Raw genomic sequence first — 18,757 nt, forward strand, 5'->3', positions numbered from 1 at the left:
TCGCGGCGACGAGAAGACGAAACTGCCCCGTGCGCCGCCAACATCTCCCCTCTCCGGCTACCGCCGCCACCGCGCCGCCGCGCTCCTCGCTCCTCGCTCCAGGGCTTCCGGCCATGGCCGGCGGCGACGGTGAGGAAGCAAACCCTAAGCGGCACCATCCCCGGCACCGGCGCCCCCCCGTTCTGTCCTATATACCGCATCTCCCTTACACCGTTCCCCCCTCTCCCCTCTGCAGGCGATCGCGCCCGCGCGCCGAAGCGGCACAAGTCCTCGGCGCCGTCGAGGTCGATTGACGAGACCGCCGAACTGGACTACACCGATGACGTCGATGACGACGTCCGCGATGGTAACACCGCGCGCTCGAATCCGCCCTAAACTCACCGCCCCTCCCCCAATGTATGAGGGTTTGCACGGAACATTGAACTGATTGGGGATTTTTGTTTTGTGGGGGTTGGAACTTTGATTCGGTGCAGCCGATAGGGAGGTGAAGAAGAGGGACTTCACCAAGCTAGAGCTGAAGCCGGATCACGCGAACAGGCCGCTCTGGGCCTGCGCCGATGGCCGCATCTTCCTGGAGACGTTTTCGCCCCTATACAAACAAGCCTACGATTTCTTGATCGCTATTGCGGAGCCTGTTTGCAGGTCAACTTCAGTCACCTCTAGCCTCAACATTAACCTTAGTACCTTAATTGCATAGTAGGTTTGGACTTTCCTGAGACTGAAATTGCATCCACCAAGTGGAGTTTAGTCCAAATCTCAATATCTTATACACTTAGAAGCCACTAAGTTATTGTTAATTCTCTCTTATCTTGTGAAGTCACATCATCTCAACTGTTTTTAGTTTTTTTTTCCTTTTTGTGGTTTATCAAAGGTTCAGATTGTGCTCAAGCACAAAGCAAAACCTCCTAGCTACAAAACAAACCACCTCACATTTCATGTTTAGCATTTTGGTATGCAAATTTCCTGCAGCATTCATGGGGTTCCATCTATGTGGTTGATTTCCCCCAAAATTAGCATGGTTTCAGCATTCATGTTGGAATAGGCTTGTTTTTGTCATGCAGTGAAACAGAAGTTGAATTTAGTGATATTATCTTCATTGAGAGCTGTGGGGATCATATCATATTCTGAGGGTTTCACTACTTTATCTTTTAGGGACTTTGGTACTGCCATGTGATTACTCAATTTGATTTTCTGTGAACCACTTGGATATAATTTGTTTAGAATAGGTTAATTTGTTTGGAATTTGAGGGGAAAACCAATGGTTTGTAATGGAACTAACCATGTATTACTTGAAAATGGTGAGCACAGCTATGTGATAGGCATATCATTGTGCCATTAGATTGTTTGAATAGATTTAATATGCCCCATGTGGCTATCTAGAACCTAGAAAGTATACTGACATATATAAGTTGCAACCAAGTTGATGACCCCAGCATGACTTCAAGAGAGCATAACCATTCCGTTGTTACTGTCAAAGTAAATTCTAGCCTTCTAGGATTCTTTAGTTTGAGTGATGGGATGGTGGGTTAAGGAGATTATTAGTCCTTTTTTTCTTAAGTTAAGATGGGACTGAGTTTGACCTGAAGTCTTTCTGCAAAACAAAATGATGCCTATACTCCGATGGACGAGATGATCAAATTGGTCGTCTTTTTTATTTGAACTTCTTTTGAAATACTACCTCCGTTTTTTAATAGATGACGCCGTTGACTTTTTCTCACATGTTTGACCATTCGTCTTATTCAAAAAATTTACGTAATTATAATTTATTTTGTTATGAGTTGTTTTATCACTCATAGTACTTTAAGTGTGATTTATATCTCATACATTTGCATAAATTTTTTGAATAAGACGAATGGTCAAACATGTGAGAAAAAGTCAACGGCGTCATCTATTAAAAAATGGAGGGAGTATATGTGCATGGTTGAGTGCCTGAAATGTATTACTTTGTCAAAGGGTTTCTGATTTTCCGTTAAACTATTTGATTTTGACCTTTGGTGGTGCAGGCCAGAATCCATGCACGAGTACAATCTAACACCCCACTCACTATATGCTGCGGTCTCAGTTGGGCTTGAGACTAGCACTATAATCAGTGTCATGAGCAAGCTCTCCAAGACTAAACTGCCTCGTGAAATAATTGATTTTATCCATGCATCAACTGCCAATTATGGTAAAGTGAAGCTTGTTCTGAAGAAGAATCGATATTTTGTGGAGTCTCCATTCCCTGAGGTCATACCATACTTCCGTGATTAAAAAATATTCTTTTTTGTCTATTATTTTCTATTTATGTGAGCTGCGATATCTCATCTCCAGGTTTTGAAGACGCTTCTGAAAGATGATATCATTTGCAGAGCACGGATATCTCCTGAGGTTATTCATCTGTTTTGTGCACTTGAATAGAATTCTTATGGCAATATACTAGTAGCAAAGTCGTGCCTTCCTACCCATTATCTTATGCGAGCTCTAGTCTGTCTGGTGTTACTACATTGTCTGCGTGAAACCATCGTGTAACTTCTATCAATGCAAGCTGATTTCTATGTTGTTATCTAAGGCCCTGTTTGATTCAGCTTAGGATTATTATAATCTGGATTATTAGGAGTAAGCTGAAACAAACAAGTAGATTATTATGATAGATTATTATAATCTGTAAGCCATATTACTATAATCTAATAATCTCCTCTGGAGGAGCTTTTTCCAGATTATTGGGTGGCTAAAGACCCACTACCCTCAGATGCCTTCAATAATCTAGAGAAACAAACAACTCGCAGCTTATTTTATGTTAGCTTATTATAATCTAGCTTAGAGTAATCCAATTTAATAATCTAGATTACAATAATTTTAAGCTGAAACAAACAGGGCCTAAGTCCATTCTAATTTATCCAGGATTCCGTTGGGGCACCTTCATTTACTATTAGCAAAACAGCTGGTGAAATGGCTAGTGGCCATGAGGACTTATTAGATGGAATGGAACTGGCTGCTGCAACTGAAGACAAGGAAACACATTCTTTTGAAATTGATCCTTCTCAGGTCATGCATTTACTTCAATTAGAATCTCACGAAAAATTTTCGGTGATGGAGACTGATGTTTAATTCATGTCATGCAGGTTGAGAATGTGAAGCAGCGTTGCTTGCCAAATGCACTGAACTTCCCCATGCTGGAGGAGTACGATTTTAGAAACGACACAGTAAGTTCTTTGCATATCAAGAGACATGCATAATTTTTAGTCCGTATAATCATATTGTCCATGCAATTGGTCTGTATTGAACCAGAGAAAACCACAATGGGGGCTGACCCAACTTTGCCTCGTCAAAATTTTAAAAAACAATTTTTACCTTTGCACCCATGGAATTTCTCCCACCACCACTTCTGCTATACAAGATATTGTACATACCAATTCAATGGGGGCTAGTTCTTTTTTTGCTACACCAAACATAAATGCTATAAGCAAAACAAAAACTTCTAAGCAATAGAAGTGTTTATTTACTGTATTGTTATCTCTAGACATTGCACAGCGATGTATTAATAGAGAAGATCCAACTTCATATATATGGATAATGAAAAGTAAGCTTTTAGATTGCAGAATCACAGATGTTCAGGCTTAGTTTGGTGGTGCTGAAAACAACTAACACATGTTTTCTGATGTATATAGTGCAGCTAAACATATTATTCTAAAAGAAGGGTAGTCCAATATTGAAATCAAAGAATGATTCGAAATCTGGAGCATCGGAACACATCTTTAGGAGCCCAGCAGAATGAGCATATATACCTCAGAAATGAATTCCATGTCAAAATCAATTAATATTTTTGGTACATTACATGACAGCTCTCATTAGTGTATACTGTAAAAAAACTCTCATTAGTGTGCAAAGCCTTTTTTTTTAATTAAATCCATATATAAGAGTAAGAGAAAAAACAGTTCATTAAGCTTTGCTTAGAGCATTTTCTGTTTTTTAGCATTTCGTTTTTGGTAAAACTTGTATATCCAACACAGCACAACTAGATACGACATCGTTGACCCTATTTCCACTTGAAAACTGTGGTATTCTTAAGAATCAAAATATATTTACTTCTTATGTTAGTAGGAACCTTACAGTATTACCATTTTGTGGTTATGCAGCTGTTTAGGGGCATGACCATGTACATATATTTGCTATATTATTCAGAATTAAAATCTGATGTCTTAATTGTAGGTGAATCCAGATTTGGAGATGGAATTAAAGCCCCAGGCACGCCCAAGGCCATATCAAGAAAAGAGCCTCAGCAAGATGTTTGGGAATGGTAACTTTATTATGCAATTTGCACATGAATATTGAATTTGTAAATTTGAACAACTGGTAAATAACTGCAAACCGATATGAAGTTTGGGAACGTTAATTTTCAAATGACTTTGAGTCTTTAAGTATGCTGTTTCCTTGCCGGTTTTACCTAATCACGTACTGATTCACATCCAGATCTAATGACAGAACAAACGCGTAGTGTTACAGTAATAAGAAAATTAGAATATCCTAGTAAAAATGTTGTCAGTATTGTTTGAAGTGTAGGAACTAAAGGGATGTGGTGGGGAACTGTGTTTACCAAGAGTGAAAACTAAAATTGCTAGTGGCAGTCCTCTTGCTTGTGTCGTTAATTAGCAATTTATTCCCTTCATTTGCTATTTTTCACTTCAAATTTTCATTAACTTACAAGGACTTAACAGATTATATGCTTCTTTCCTCATTGAATATTTTTTTTATGATTTTACAGGCAGAGCAAGGTCAGGCATTATTGTGTTACCTTGTGGTGCTGGCAAGTCCTTGGTTGGTGTATCTGCTGCATGTCGTATCAAGAAGAGTTGTCTATGTTTGGCCACAAATGCTGTATCAGTTGATCAATGGGCATTTCAGTTCAAGCTTTGGTCAACTATAAAAGATGAACATATCAGCCGTTTTACATCAGATAACAAGGAGAAATTCCGTGGAATGGCCGGTGTAGTTGTGACTACATATAACATGGTTGCATTTGGAGGTAAACGGTCTGAAGACTCTGAGAAGATAATTGAAGAAATTCGAAATAGGGAGTGGGGCTTGCTCCTAATGGATGAGGTGGGATATCCATTAGTGATATTTGAGGTGTTTAATATTAAATATTTCAGGTCTTCACACATGTCCATGTTCTTCTTTTTATTTGTGTTTGCAGGTCCATGTTGTTCCTGCACATATGTTCAGAAAGGTCATCAGCATTACAAAATCTCACTGCAAGCTTGGTCTTACTGGTCAGTTTCGATTTATATCCCTACATATGATTTTACCATTCACTTTTATGTAGGTATTCTAAGTAACTCAGATTACTGTAACTGCAGCTACACTTGTGAGAGAGGATGAACGCATCACTGATTTAAATTTTCTTATTGGACCAAAGCTGTATGAAGCAAACTGGTTGGATTTAGTGAAAGGTGGATTTATTGCAAATGTGCAGTGTGCCGAAGTTTGGTGTCCCATGACCAAAGAGTTCTTTGCTGAGTATTTGAAAAAAGAAAATTCAAAGAAGAAGCAGGTGAATCTTTATTGAAGTTCCTCGATATGCCTTTTCCATATTAAGATTCATGTCTTTATTTTTGCAATATAAAGTCCACATGTTCCAATTTCTAGTATAGCTTTTTGTGATACTCCTTCCATTTAGAATGTAAAATGTTTTGCTATTGTTATTAGTCAAAACTTCTTTAAGTTTGACTAAGTTCATAAATAACTAAAGACGTAGCTATATTTTCAACACCAAACAAATAATATTATAAAATTATATTCAATTGTGGATTTAATGAAATTAATTTGGCATTGTGAATCTTATTACATTTTTTCTATATATAAACTTGATCAAACTTGGAGAAGTTTGACTTAGGAGAAAACCAAATCATCTTACATTAAAATGTTGGTTTTCTTGTGCTTTGTACATGCCAGACATGAATTTATTGGTCAATGTGCTTGTTTATCAAATCTTGTCATCTTCGAGGATTGCACTAACCCTGGCCTATCAGGTCCTCTATGCGATGAACCCAAACAAATTCAGAGCTTGCGAGTTTCTAATTCGATTCCATGAGCAACAACGTGGGGACAAGATAATTGTGTTTGCCGATAATCTATTTGCACTAACTAGCTACGCAATGAAGCTCCGTAAACCAATGATTTATGGTTCCACAAGGTGATTCTCATTTTATACAGATGTTTGTGTTCCATTAGTTATATGCTTATATCTGCTTGAAAACATTCAGCCATGTTGAGAGGACGAGAATTCTGCATCAATTCAAGAACAGCTCAGATGTGAATACAATTTTCCTTTCAAAGGTGCAGTAACTGATATTCTGATTCAAAACATACTTTTGTAAATTCAACCATCATCATCTTAACTGCATATCTACTGTCACTTAGGTGGGTGATAACTCGATTGATATTCCAGAAGCAAATGTGATCATACAAATTTCATCTCATGCTGGTTCACGGCGTCAAGAAGCTCAACGGTTGGGACGTATTCTCAGGGCAAAGGTAAAATGGATTGAATCTGATGATTAGTTCATGGAACAGAATGATGTTACCATGATACTTCTCTTTGTATCTAAAATTCATCATAAAATGTTAATGCTTTTTATATAATAAGGATTAGTGAGAAAAATAAAATGCATGATGGATCAAACTAATATTGTTCTTATATAATTCTGGCTGAAGATATCAAGCATGCTCACATTTGCTTAAATGTTTTTAAAGCTTGTTGGAATCTGTAACTATTTAATTTGATTTTAGTATACAAGTTATATATGTAATAATTTATTATCGTGTTGTAAATACAGCTCTGGAATCTGAAAGAATAGTTTTGTGTAAAATTAGTTGCAGTATGTTATATGCTAGTTATGACTAAGGAATCACGTGTCCAATCAGATGATGGAAGCATTAGATCTCAAACTGCTGCAGTCATGTTCTAAGATAATACTTTCTATTGAAATGTCATTGGATCTTGATAATTACTGTGACATCAGGGTAAGCATCAAGACAGGATGGCTGGTGGAAAAGAAGAATACAATGCGTTCTTCTACTCTCTTGTATCGACTGACACTCAGGTGAGTCTCACCACTGTGTCTCTTTTGGCATATCAATTTTCTTGTTTGTGAAATCCACCAACAATGGCGATTTGTCAAAAGTCAAAACTGTATATGACCATGACTTTTTTTTTATTCATGCAGGAGATGTACTACTCAACTAAAAGGCAACAATTTCTTATTGACCAGGGATATAGCTTCAAGGTAAACTTGCGAGCTTCTATATGTTGAAAAAAATCGATTGTTTGGCTTGATTCCTACTGTAACATTTCATTTACCAGGTGATCACCAGCTTGCCGCCACCTGAAGAATTACCTAACCTGAAATATTACACACTTAATGATCAGCTTGAACTTTTGGCACAAGTAGGTGTTTTCTGTACCTGTTGTTTGTAAGCTGCTACTTCTTTATTTCTAATTGTGCAAGCTTGCTTGTAAACTCACTTCGCCACTTAAACCAGTTGCTGAGTGCAAGGGATGACATGATTGGCATTGAGCACTTGGAAGAGGATTCTGATGGCAAGGCTCTTATGAAAGCACGGCGATCTGCTGGATCAATGAGTGCCTTTTCTGGATCGGGGGGAATGGTCTACATGGAGTACAGGTGCTTCTTCTTTCCGCTTATATTTCGTTTTTACGTCAATTATTTGATTTCATTATTCTATTTACTCAATTCTAACTTGTGAGCTCTTTTCATCCAGCACTGGTAAGGGGAAGGCTGGAGCTTCCAAGAAACCGAAGGACCCTTCAAAGAGGCATTACCTGTTTAAGAAGCGTTATCAATGATCTTGATAACCGGCGTTGTTTCCTTCCTTTGCCTATCTCATCTGCAAAAATACTGAATACGAGTTATGGTTAAGGAATTCCAATGATTAACGTGGAGTGGGGGAGGTTCCCATTAGCGCATCGACCAGCATTTTTGTTAACTTGCCGAGATATTTGCATCAACATCCAACGGCAATAAGCACTTATTTGGTCGCACGCCCTTGTGTTTGCTAATGAGAAAAAACTTGGCATTTGCCTTGGTCCTGAAGATGTAAATACTGTTGATGCAAATACTTCTGTAAGGCTTATATGACATCTAGTTATTTTCCGGACGTGAACGCATCATATCCTTTTTTTTTTACAGAACATCAATTTATATACTCCCTCCGTTTTTTAATAGATGACGCCGTTGACTTTTTCTCACATGTTTGACCATTCGTCTTATTCAAAAAATTTATGTAATTATAATTTATTTTGCTATGAGTTATTTTATCACTCATAGTATTTTAAGTGTGATTTATATCTTATACATCTACATAAAATTTTTAAATAAGACGAATGGTTAAACATGTAAGAAAAGGTCAACAGCGTCATCTATTTAAAAAACGGTTATCTAAGGTAGTATAAATCAGTGACATCAGAATTATGCTGATGAGGTGAGATGCAGGTTGCTACACACAAGTAGTCTGGTGAGGTGTTAGTACTGCATCGTCGTCCGTTGACAATTTCTTGCTGCTCTTCTTTTTTTAAAATGTTTCCTATTTCTTTTCTTAGGACAAAGATGTTATGAATGGACCGGTTTAAAACAGACTATTGACAAGATTATTTTATCTTACATGGTTATAGATATAAATTAAATATTTTAATAAATAAACTTCACAGATAGCTCATAACAAGGGATTGGAAGAAAGTTCGGACTTTAAAGCAAAGTGAGTTTAGATCAACTGACTAGGTTGCTTGTGGTAGAACCAGATCACCCCGTTCAAGTTATAAAGTTGACACATGTGTTTGTATTTACAGCTAATTATTATTTCAGTGATAGACGGTGTACCTGTTGATAGTGAGGCGTTCGTAGTGACTTTCGGTAGTGAGGCGTCGTTGTATTGTGTTTCTGAAAAAAATTCTTTCTTTAAAAAGACGTCGAGCAAATAATTTACGATAATAATCTACTTGAGTAGTTAAAAATAATACGAGGGCCAGTTACCCCTTTGATCGCTAAATTTTTCTGTTCCATGTGAATAAAGCCACTACTCGGACGCCAAAGGGCCTGTAGCCTAGTGGTTATAAAAGCCTCAGAAAGATGTCGAGCAACTAATTTACGATAATAATCTACTGGAGTAGTTAAAAATAACATGGGGCCCAGTTACCCCTTTGAACGCTAGATTTTTTTTCCATGTGAATAAAGGCATTACTAAGATGCGAAAAAGGATATAGCCCCTAGTGATTACAAGAGTCTCAGTAGCCCCTGTTTCCATTTGAGGTTTCATAACGAGCCTGAAAGGACGTAAATACGGTTGTGTTTAGATTTAGGGGTGTAAAGTTTTGGTGTGTCACATCGGATATGCCGGTACACATTTAAAGTATTAAATATAGACTAATAAAAGAACTAATTACATAATCCGTTAGTAAACCACGAGATGAATTTATTAAACCTAATTAATCCGTCATTAGCAAATATTTACTGTAGCACCACATTGTCAAATCATGTACTAATTAGGCTTAAAAGATTCGTCTCGCAAATTAGTCGCAATCTGTGCACTTAATTATTTTTTAGCCTATATTTAATACTTCATACTCCCTCCGTCCCATAATATAAGGGATTTTGAGTTTTTATTTGTACTGTTTGACCGCTAGTCATATTCAAAAAAATTTGAAATTATTATTTATATTTTTTGTGACTTACTTTATTATCCAGAGTACTTTAAGTACAACTTTTCGGGTTTTATATTTGCACAAAATTTTTGAATAAGACGAGTGATCAAACAGTGCAAGTAAAAACTCAAAATCCCTTATATTATGGGATGGAGGGAGTACATGTGTACAAACATTAGACGTGACTGCGTGCTGCTCTTGAAGCGAGAGCGGGTCTGCGTGCTGCTCCTGAAGCTCGCACGGCTCTGATTCGCAGGGGTGCTAATAAGGTGGCTCATGAGCTTGCTCAGCTAGCTATTCGGAATAGGGAGGCAGTGGTTTTGCGCCTGCAGGCGCCGGTGTGTGTTGCTAAGCAACTTGCTAAGAATTGTAATCCTTATTCTGAAGTTTAATAAAACCTCTATCTTAAAAAAAACATTAGACGTGATAGAGTGTAAAGTTTTACAGGATCTAAACAGTGCCTACATCCTAATCGAATTCAAAATCTCAAAATAAAAAGACAAAAGAGTCAGGTTCTGCATCAATCAGAGCCGCACGTCCACCCTAAACGCCGTCCCGTCTCCCGTGTGGTCGCGAGGCCGTGTGTGAGGCAGCGAGCCAGCCAGCCAGCCAAGCCAAGGCACTCGAGATTTCTTCCTGCTCCAGCGCCCAAAGCCCGGCGCAAATCACAACCTTAGTATTATTTCCTCCTCTCTCTTCCCCTCCCTCCCTTCCCTCTTCGTCCCTCCTCCCCTCCCCCCCGCCGCGATCGAGACGGCGGCGAAACCAACACCGGAATCCGAGGGGGGATCCGCCGCGGCTTCGCTACCCTAGCCCCCGCCCCTTCTCGAATCCGCGCCCTAAAATCCCCTTTGCCTCCCCACCCCACCCCCGGGCGCGCCGCCATCCCCCCCCGCCCCCGCGAGCCCCTCCCGATGGATTTGGATCTGTGGATCTCTAAGGTGAAGGAGGGCCAGCACCTCGCCGAGCACGAGCTCCAGTCCCTCTGCGAATACGTGAGCTTTCCTCCCCCCCGCCCTGTCCCCCGATTGGTTCGGTTATTAGGGTTTTTGCCATGCCCCGTGCTCTCGCGCGGCGGCGGCGGCGGCGGCGCGCGTGCGGTTGCTAGGGTTCGTTGGTAGGGGGTGGACGTGGGGGGAAACCGTTGCCTTTTGCTTTCCGTACTGAACTTGAGTTTTGTTATGTATATGGGGTCGCGTGTAACCGCGGCTGATTTTCCGCTGATCCTTCCAGGTGAAGGAGATCCTCATCGAGGAGTCCAACGTGCAGCCAGTGAACAGCCCGGTGACCGTGTGCGGAGACATCCATGGGCAGTTCCATGACCTGATGAAGCTCTTCGCGACTGGGGGGCATGTGCCCGAGACGAATTATATTTTCATGGTGTGGCTTCTGGAGCATTTTGTGTTTATGTGTTTCTGTGTGTGTGAGCTTGTTGGTTGAGATGGTTCTGGATGATGCTGTGTTCCTGAATTCAGCTGTGCTTCACGTGCAGGGTGATTTTGTAGACCGCGGCTTCAACAGTCTGGAGGTCTTCACCATTCTGTTGCTACTAAAAGCGAGGTATTTGCCTACCTTTTTGTTTGGGATCGTGAATGTTCTGTTTGTTTGTTCGAAAGCTTTGACCTTTCTGGCACATAGCTGCAGCTGCTTCACTGTTCCGTTTGGTATTACAGTACTTCGATGTTATATTACCTTTTTCTACAGGGACATTACATGAAAAAATATGTGAATGGTTGCAGCAGTAGTTTACCTTCCTTAGATGTGAATCATGTTGTTGTATGGTCCTGCCTGTCGTTTGATTATATGCCAAATCCTGTTGTCTTTTCATTACTGCCTTCTCCCCTTATTTTGCCTGGATAACCTTGAGCAATGTATGGGGTCAATGTGTTGTTCTATACTTCTATATAATACAAATAGCTCCCAGGAGTTGAACTGAAATGCTGAATAGTTGTAGGATGAGACACACTGTGATCTAATTGTGGCTCGTGCAATTGAGCCTAGTTGGCTGAATTTTGAAATTGGTATTCCTGTTGTTGTTTCACAACTTGGACTGCTAATTTGAGTAGAATGGTTGCACTGTTAAGTAGTGAACAATTCCTGTAAGACTCCCTAGTCCTTGCTAGTTTCATTTGTTCTTGGTTGCACTCATTTTCTCAAGGATTCTGATTTATAGTTTGTACCCAAGTGTTACTATCTGTGGCTCATTCTTGCTATTGGGTTTCCTGATTGTGATTAGGTACCCTGCACACATAACGCTTCTGCGTGGAAATCATGAAAGCAGACAGTTGACACAGGTATTTCCTGGTGCGGACAATGTTTTCATTTATTATCCAATTTATTTCTTTTCTTGAGATTTGAGATACTTATGTTGCACTTTTAAGTGTTGTATCTCAACTGCTCTGATGATTTATATGTTGTATCTCAACTGTTGCATCCAAGAGGTCCTGTTTTAGTTGTTTGTTGGCCTGTACATGCATGTATGCTCATATCAAACATTTGTAGGTTTTGTATTAATTATCTATGAGGGTATCATGCGTTGGACATAAATATGCATAGCTCCATTACATACAATTCTGATTCTGGAGATGTATTAACTCGTATTGCTTTTCTGCCTGAGCAATGTCAAATAATCCGGTCATTATATCTATGATTTTCCCTTGGTTTCATGTTCGTTTCAGTGTATGCACATTGGAATGAAATACACGCACATGTTGCATACTAGTGTATCTTTAGTTCCTAATCAGCACCATATGATGAGCAACCTGTGTTGTCATCCTTAGATTTTGTTTAATGAGTTGGAATATGTTTTTTACATGGTTCCTTACGTTTCCTTTATTTGTACAGTTCATCCTCCTGACAGACTTTGTGCTCATATATCTGCACTACACATGTATTTGGTGCTTATGATGCAGTAACACATAGTATTTTTCTAATTTTAGGTGTATGGTTTCTACGATGAGTGCCAAAGGAAGTATGGGAATGCGAATGCATGGCGGTATTGCACCGATGTTTTTGACTACCTTACTCTTTCAGCAATCATTAATGGCACGGTAAGTTTGTTTGGACATTTTGTAAGTTGTCGGTTTATAATTTTTGTGCCAAATAATCATCAAACCATATGCTAAAAATCCAGGTTCTTTGTGTTCATGGTGGACTTTCTCCTGATGTGCGCACTGTTGATCAGGTTTGCTGAACTTTTTTTCTTGAAGTTTCATAAGCATCATTAAGTCTAAGTGTTGTTTATCAAACTCTAATTAATTGTAATACTAACATTATTATTTTGAGTTACTGTACTACACCTTGTCGATGCAACAATTAGTAGGTCTGGCACTAAGTTCAAAAGAATTAGATAATTCTGCCTTTTAAGTATGAATATCCTCAGTTGATCAGGTGATATCCGTTGAACCTTTTGAAGGGGTAAACAACTGGGTGTTGCCATTTTAGATAATTTGTTGAAATAGTGTATGCTATTTTCAGTGACACATATATCTCTGACCCATCCTTTAAAGAAAAAATAAATGGTTGTTCGCTAACTTAGTTGTGGTATACTTTTCTTTGTCGTTAAAATATATACTTTATATCTGACTGTGTACTATTAGAAATTAGTTGGTTCATAGCTTTGCATGTTCACAATTTTTTAGTAAGACATGATTCTGTGATTTGTTTTATCTTAAGATATATTGTTGTCAGATAAGAATTAAAAACCGTCTCAACGCAATATTACAATGAAATTAATCATGTGATTGAATATCCTTGTTAATTCTATTGACCAGATTCGGACGATTGATCGCAATTGTGAAATTCCTCATGAAGGTCCTTTCTGTGATCTAATGTGGAGTGACCCTGAAGAAATAGAGACATGGGCTGTTAGCCCTCGTGGAGCTGGTTGGCTTTTTGGATCACGAGTGACAGCTGAGGTATGTACAGTCATTTGATGATTTCTTACTCTATTTTTCAGAGAGTGTGTACAGTCACTACATTCTGGATCATCTATTAATTGTTTCCTTGTAAATGTTTTTCATCTACCTTTTGCAGTTCAACCATATTAACAATCTCGATCTAGTTTGCCGAGCTCACCAGCTGGTTCAGGAAGGCTTAAAGTACATGTTTCAGGACAAAGGCCTTGTAACTGTAAGTTTCTGTTCACATGTCAGTCCAGATAATCATAGCATTGTACTAAGCTTGTATTTCTTTTTTCAATACTGTTATATTGATGCTCACATACCCTGCAATACCTTTTTTCCAGGTGTGGTCCGCTCCTAATTATTGCTACAGATGTGGAAATGTTGCTTCTATACTAAGCTTCAGTGAGACAATGGTATGTTGTGCACCTGTGGTGGAAGCATTATGTAATTGCATCAAACTTCATATAGGAGTACTAGGATTTGCTAGTGCACTTGTGCACACACAATACAGAGATGAAACAGCGCTAGGCACCCAACTGCTTTTGTGTGCTCAACAATAACAAATGCCACCCCATGCTATCTATAATCTACTCAGCAATGAATTAACGATACACAGCACTTTGGTTTGACTACTGATTGGGGGAAACTTAAGTTGGACTCAAGAGCAACTAGCATATTCGTTTCTAGTTGTGTAACTGTGGCCACCTCAATAAACCATTCCTCAGGGAATAGAAGTTCCAATTGAACTTAGCTCATCTACAAGTACTGGAAGATTTCTTGCTACTAGTGTGAAATTGTTATCTTATCTGTGGTCTGACTCTTGCATTAGTTGATCTGAATATGTTAACATGTCTTCTTTTGCAAATACTGCTGTGAAGTATCTGATTTGTTTCATGAGCTCTAAGGCTCGCAGCTGATTCTGATCTTTTATATCCTTTGTCTAAAACATCAGGAAAGAGAGGTCAAATTCTTCACAGAGACAGAGGAGAATAACCAGATGCGAGGACCGAGGACTGCTGTCCCATATTTCCTCTGACTTCATCAATTGTACAATTTTAGAAGTCATGTTTTTATCTGTAAGGGTTAAAGATGAAGCAGACCTATTTATTGTTGTAGGTCCAGGTCATAGTGCAATCTAATGCGTATGATTTTTCTGTTCTTTTAACCACATGTACAATAGACCATTTGGAGTGTCATCACTCCTGTATTCCTTCTGTGGCGTTGTCAAGTTTTGTTTCTGATTTATTTCGGGTCGACACAGTTTGCCACACAGGAGGTTTGGGCCGTTATTGTGTTATATTTGCAGCTACAGCTTCCCACTCACGTGATCAGATAGGCCTGCCCCGTGACTTCAAAATTTGCATGCGATTTGCGCGTAGGTCGTATCATGTACTACTTTAATATTATAAGTTATTTTGACTTTTTTAGTTTAGCATTTTAAGTTTTATTAAATTTATAGATAAATTTAGTAACATTGAGAACACTAAATTAGATTCAATGAATATACATTGGTAATATGTTTGTTCTGTGTTGGAAATGCTACTTTATCTATAAACTCAATCAAACTTTAAAAATTTTTATTAGAAAAAAGTCAAAATGATTTATGAAATGAAACGGAGTACACTATCCTATCTCGTCGATTATGTAAGATTGACCACTTACATTCGGACACGTTTATCTCATTGAACTTGTTAACGGATGATGAAATAAGTTGCATTTGTGCAAGTCACGTTGATTCTCTACATGATTTATAGTACGATAGTACATTATTTGCACGGTAAACTTGTGGCAAATCCAAATATTTTCTCAATCTCAAAATATAAAGCTCTAAACACAAATACCATAAGAGAATTATTATCATTTCTTCGCTTTGGTCACCTCAAGGCTCAAGCACCCAATGGTATTAGAAATATTAAGAGTGAAGGATTTAAAAAAAAAATCACCTAATGGTATCAAAGGTACTAAAGGATTAAAAAAACAAATTTACAGTAGAGGGATGTGCTAGTTAATTATACGTGTATATACCATATGTTATGAGACATTGTGAAAAGGTTATTCGTCTTATATTTTGAGATGAAGGGAGAAGAAGCGCCTCATCTTTTCGCTTACACTTATCCTTATCATCCAAAATTTGAATTTTCAACCTTAAAATTTGAAGGTGATTTTAAAGTTTCTTTATCAAAGTTTATTTTTCAGCATTTGCTTTTAGATCACTAAGAACACGTATATAAAAGTTTTATTCACGTATTATTTTTCGTTTGTAAATATGTCGTTGGTCTTATTCTGTAGGCCACAAAACTTTAAAATAACCTGGTTGCTATTGCTATCACCGTTAGCAATCCACCAACGAAATAATCATGGCTTTCTCTTGAAATGACGTTCCCTCGTTGTTTGCGTGTAAACTCAAATAGTTATGGAATGGAAAATTTTGAGAAGATCTATTAATATATGATATATCACTCCTCCACAAATATGTAAGTTAAAATTTTACTTTTACAAGTTGAAAAAAAATTAAACTACAAATATTCACCGTAAAATTTGTTTTTTTCATTGTAATACATAAAAGTTAAATTTTACCTTGTATATTTTTGATTGATTTACTACGTATTAACCTATCCTTTTTTTTCATGACCATTACTTTGAGTGATATGTAGATAATGAGAGATGTCTCCTGGAGAGTTCCCTTTTTCTCATTCGAGCCGAAGCCCACTTCCCATTGCCTCCCGTGGAGGAAGCGGTGGAGCCACTCAGCCATGGGATGACGGGAAGCCGCTGCCGCCGCCTCCGACGTCGCGCTCGCATTCTTCAGGTTCGGGGGCATCGCCTTCCCTACCGCTCGTGTGTCTTTCTGTTCTTGATTACACGTGATATCGCTGAAGATTTTACAGTACAACCACCGTATATATAGCTCCCACGTACCATATTCTCCTGTGCTGGTTCCACTGCAATCTGGTATAGGATGGAGCCGAGCATCTGGAAGTGGCAGTCTTGGTCGCGGCGGGCGGTGGCGGCAAGCCTGATAACTATAGTGGTATACCTGGTAGTAGTAGTTGCTTGTTCGCAACAAAACCAGCGCATATGCCCGGGGCGACGCGACCCTCCATTGCGCCGGTCGCGGGCTCGCGGCAACGAAAAGATCCCTCACGACGCACGTGACGTGAGCCATCGCCCGTGCCCGTGCCGCTTTTCCAACGGCGCGGAGAAGGCATGCCCTTCCGCCGCCGGTCTCCCTCGTCCACCCGTAACGAACAAAAGAATCTCGCACGCACGCACGGGCGGAGGTGCAACGAGTGCATTGTGGGGGGTTGGCACGCGGCCGCCTCGTTGCCGCCCGCGCGCACCGTAGAGTCACCGAGCCGACAGCTACCGCGTGCGGCTGCGTGACTGCGTCCCCGCCCTGCCGTGATTCCGCAGCGTTCGCTGCTTCGCCCATCCTCTGCCTGTGCCTGGTTGGGGTGGTTTGGCCGGCGCGCCCGCGGGCAGCGGCCTCGGATCATCCTCACGTGATCTCACATCCGTGGTGCTGGTTCGCTGCTGAGCCTGATCTCACGTCGCTTACCTGTCTGTCAGGGTCGGGTCGCGCCGGCTGCCCGGTTGCTCACGACAAGTCAAACACCATGTGTTAGGCTGTGTTTAGATTTAAAATTTGGATCCAAACTTCAAACTTCAGTTCTTTTCCATCACATTAACCTGTCATGCACACATAACTTTTCAATCATATCATTTTCAATTTTAATCAAAATCCAAACTTTGCGCTGAAAGCCTTAGTACCGCTGTGCCAACCATCGGTTCGGTTGCCATCATATTCCAGGTTCGAGCATTTTTTTTGCAAAGGACATTCTCCTTTGCAACCGTTCAAAACTCTCAAATCATGCAAACTCGAACCGTGCCAGACATATTCCTCCTGATATTGATTCCTGAAGAAGGGGGGCATCGCATCTTTCGGCACCCTGATTTTTTTCCCTCGATACTCATGATCATTCAGGTAGGGGCGGCGGTAGGAAACTATTTCACTGTTCGGCTTGTCTGCTCCCCATGATTTAATTATTCATTGGTCTTTGATTAAAAACGAATTAAAAGCTCACCATGTTCGCAACTGCCCAAAGTGCACGTATGTTTGACTAGCAACGGATTACTCTGAACGGTAAGCAGTTTAACCCGCTGTTTTCCAATTTCCAGCCTGTAATCAAGAGAGAGAAAGAAAACCAGTGATCCACTGTTCTTACGGAACAGTTACATCCAGCGAAATATTGGGGATCAGTTATGATGGAAGAAGCAGCCGATAATGCAGTGCTATCGTCTCGTACGATCCGCTTGTGTGCGCGCGCGCGCGCGTGTGCAACGATCGAACAATCTGGAACCAGAGGAAAATGATGACAATCGGATGTGCATTGATTAGCAACCTGGCCTTGTTTGATTGGGGTGTGATACATTGGGGGTGGCCCTCTTCCTTGGCAAAAAATCATCTTCTTTTTTTTCTCCTAATCATGAGCTTAGGCACTAACCAAAGATCGATCCACTTGGTGGACGATCTGGTGATAGTTGCAGCAAAATTGGTGCGAAATGATGGGAGAAATAAAAATGCTAACTAACTTGCACTATCTTCTCCGATCATGAGGGGGTGGTTGCTGCTGCTGCGGATGCGGTGGCGCCGGCGACGGGGATCGGCGGCTGCCGCTTGGAGTTGGAGACGTCCCCCGTGGCCGGAACTCCTGGTCCGCCATTGCGCGCCTGGGCCGTCCGGGCCGGAAGTCACCGAGCTCGGCGTCGGAGAACGACGACGACCCCCCGGGCGCGAGGCGCCGCTGCGGCCTCCGCCTCCTCCACCGCCACCGCCAGCACCGCCGCGCGACGCGGACGGGCGCGCGCGCCACGCAGCAGAGCGCCGCCAGGGGCAGGCACGCGCACAGCACGCAGCACGCCGCCGCGCACTCCGCGAGCGCCGCGTCCTTCCCTCCACCGGCGCCCACGGGTGGCGCCGCCGGAGACAGGTCGCGCCCGCGCCCGCGCCCGCGCTCCCGCTCGTCCCCTCCCCCCCGCCGCTTCTTCGCCGCCGCCGCCTTCTTCTTCCTCCGCGGCGAGCCGGCTGCGTCCATGCCTTTGCCCTGCCCTCTCTGCCAGTCTACTACCACCTCGCGCTCCCTTCCCTCTGCCT

General features: G+C 40.8%; 2 protein-coding genes across 2 annotated transcripts; both read left to right on the forward strand.

Moving 5' to 3' along the window:
* The first annotated feature begins 7 nt into the window (after positions 1-7).
* LOC4325640 (general transcription and DNA repair factor IIH helicase/translocase subunit XPB1) lies at positions 8-8,170 on the forward strand. The gene is made up of 19 exons (XM_015793113.3): positions 8-129; positions 236-346; positions 474-642; positions 2,004-2,226; positions 2,311-2,367; positions 2,881-3,024; positions 3,102-3,182; positions 4,189-4,276; positions 4,742-5,079; positions 5,174-5,249; positions 5,337-5,530; positions 6,009-6,172; positions 6,243-6,315; positions 6,400-6,513; positions 7,002-7,082; positions 7,206-7,265; positions 7,343-7,426; positions 7,522-7,664; positions 7,762-8,170. The coding sequence occupies exons 1-19, from the start codon at positions 114-116 to the stop codon at positions 7,844-7,846; spliced, it is 2,301 nt and encodes a 766-aa protein (XP_015648599.1). The 5' UTR covers positions 8-113; the 3' UTR covers positions 7,847-8,170.
* Positions 8,171-10,271: 2,101 nt separating this feature from the next.
* Positions 10,272-14,847, forward strand: LOC4325641 (phytochrome-associated serine/threonine-protein phosphatase). Its single transcript, XM_015767031.3, has 10 exons — positions 10,272-10,692; positions 10,931-11,077; positions 11,190-11,257; positions 11,934-11,991; positions 12,637-12,747; positions 12,831-12,881; positions 13,471-13,614; positions 13,733-13,828; positions 13,944-14,015; positions 14,555-14,847. The coding sequence occupies exons 1-10, from the start codon at positions 10,612-10,614 to the stop codon at positions 14,636-14,638; spliced, it is 912 nt and encodes a 303-aa protein (XP_015622517.1). The 5' UTR covers positions 10,272-10,611; the 3' UTR covers positions 14,639-14,847.
* The last annotated feature ends 3,910 nt before the right edge of the window (positions 14,848-18,757 follow it).

This window comes from Oryza sativa, chromosome 1, assembly GCF_034140825.1.
Source record: "Oryza sativa Japonica Group chromosome 1, ASM3414082v1".
NCBI lineage: Eukaryota > Viridiplantae > Streptophyta > Magnoliopsida > Poales > Poaceae > Oryza > Oryza sativa.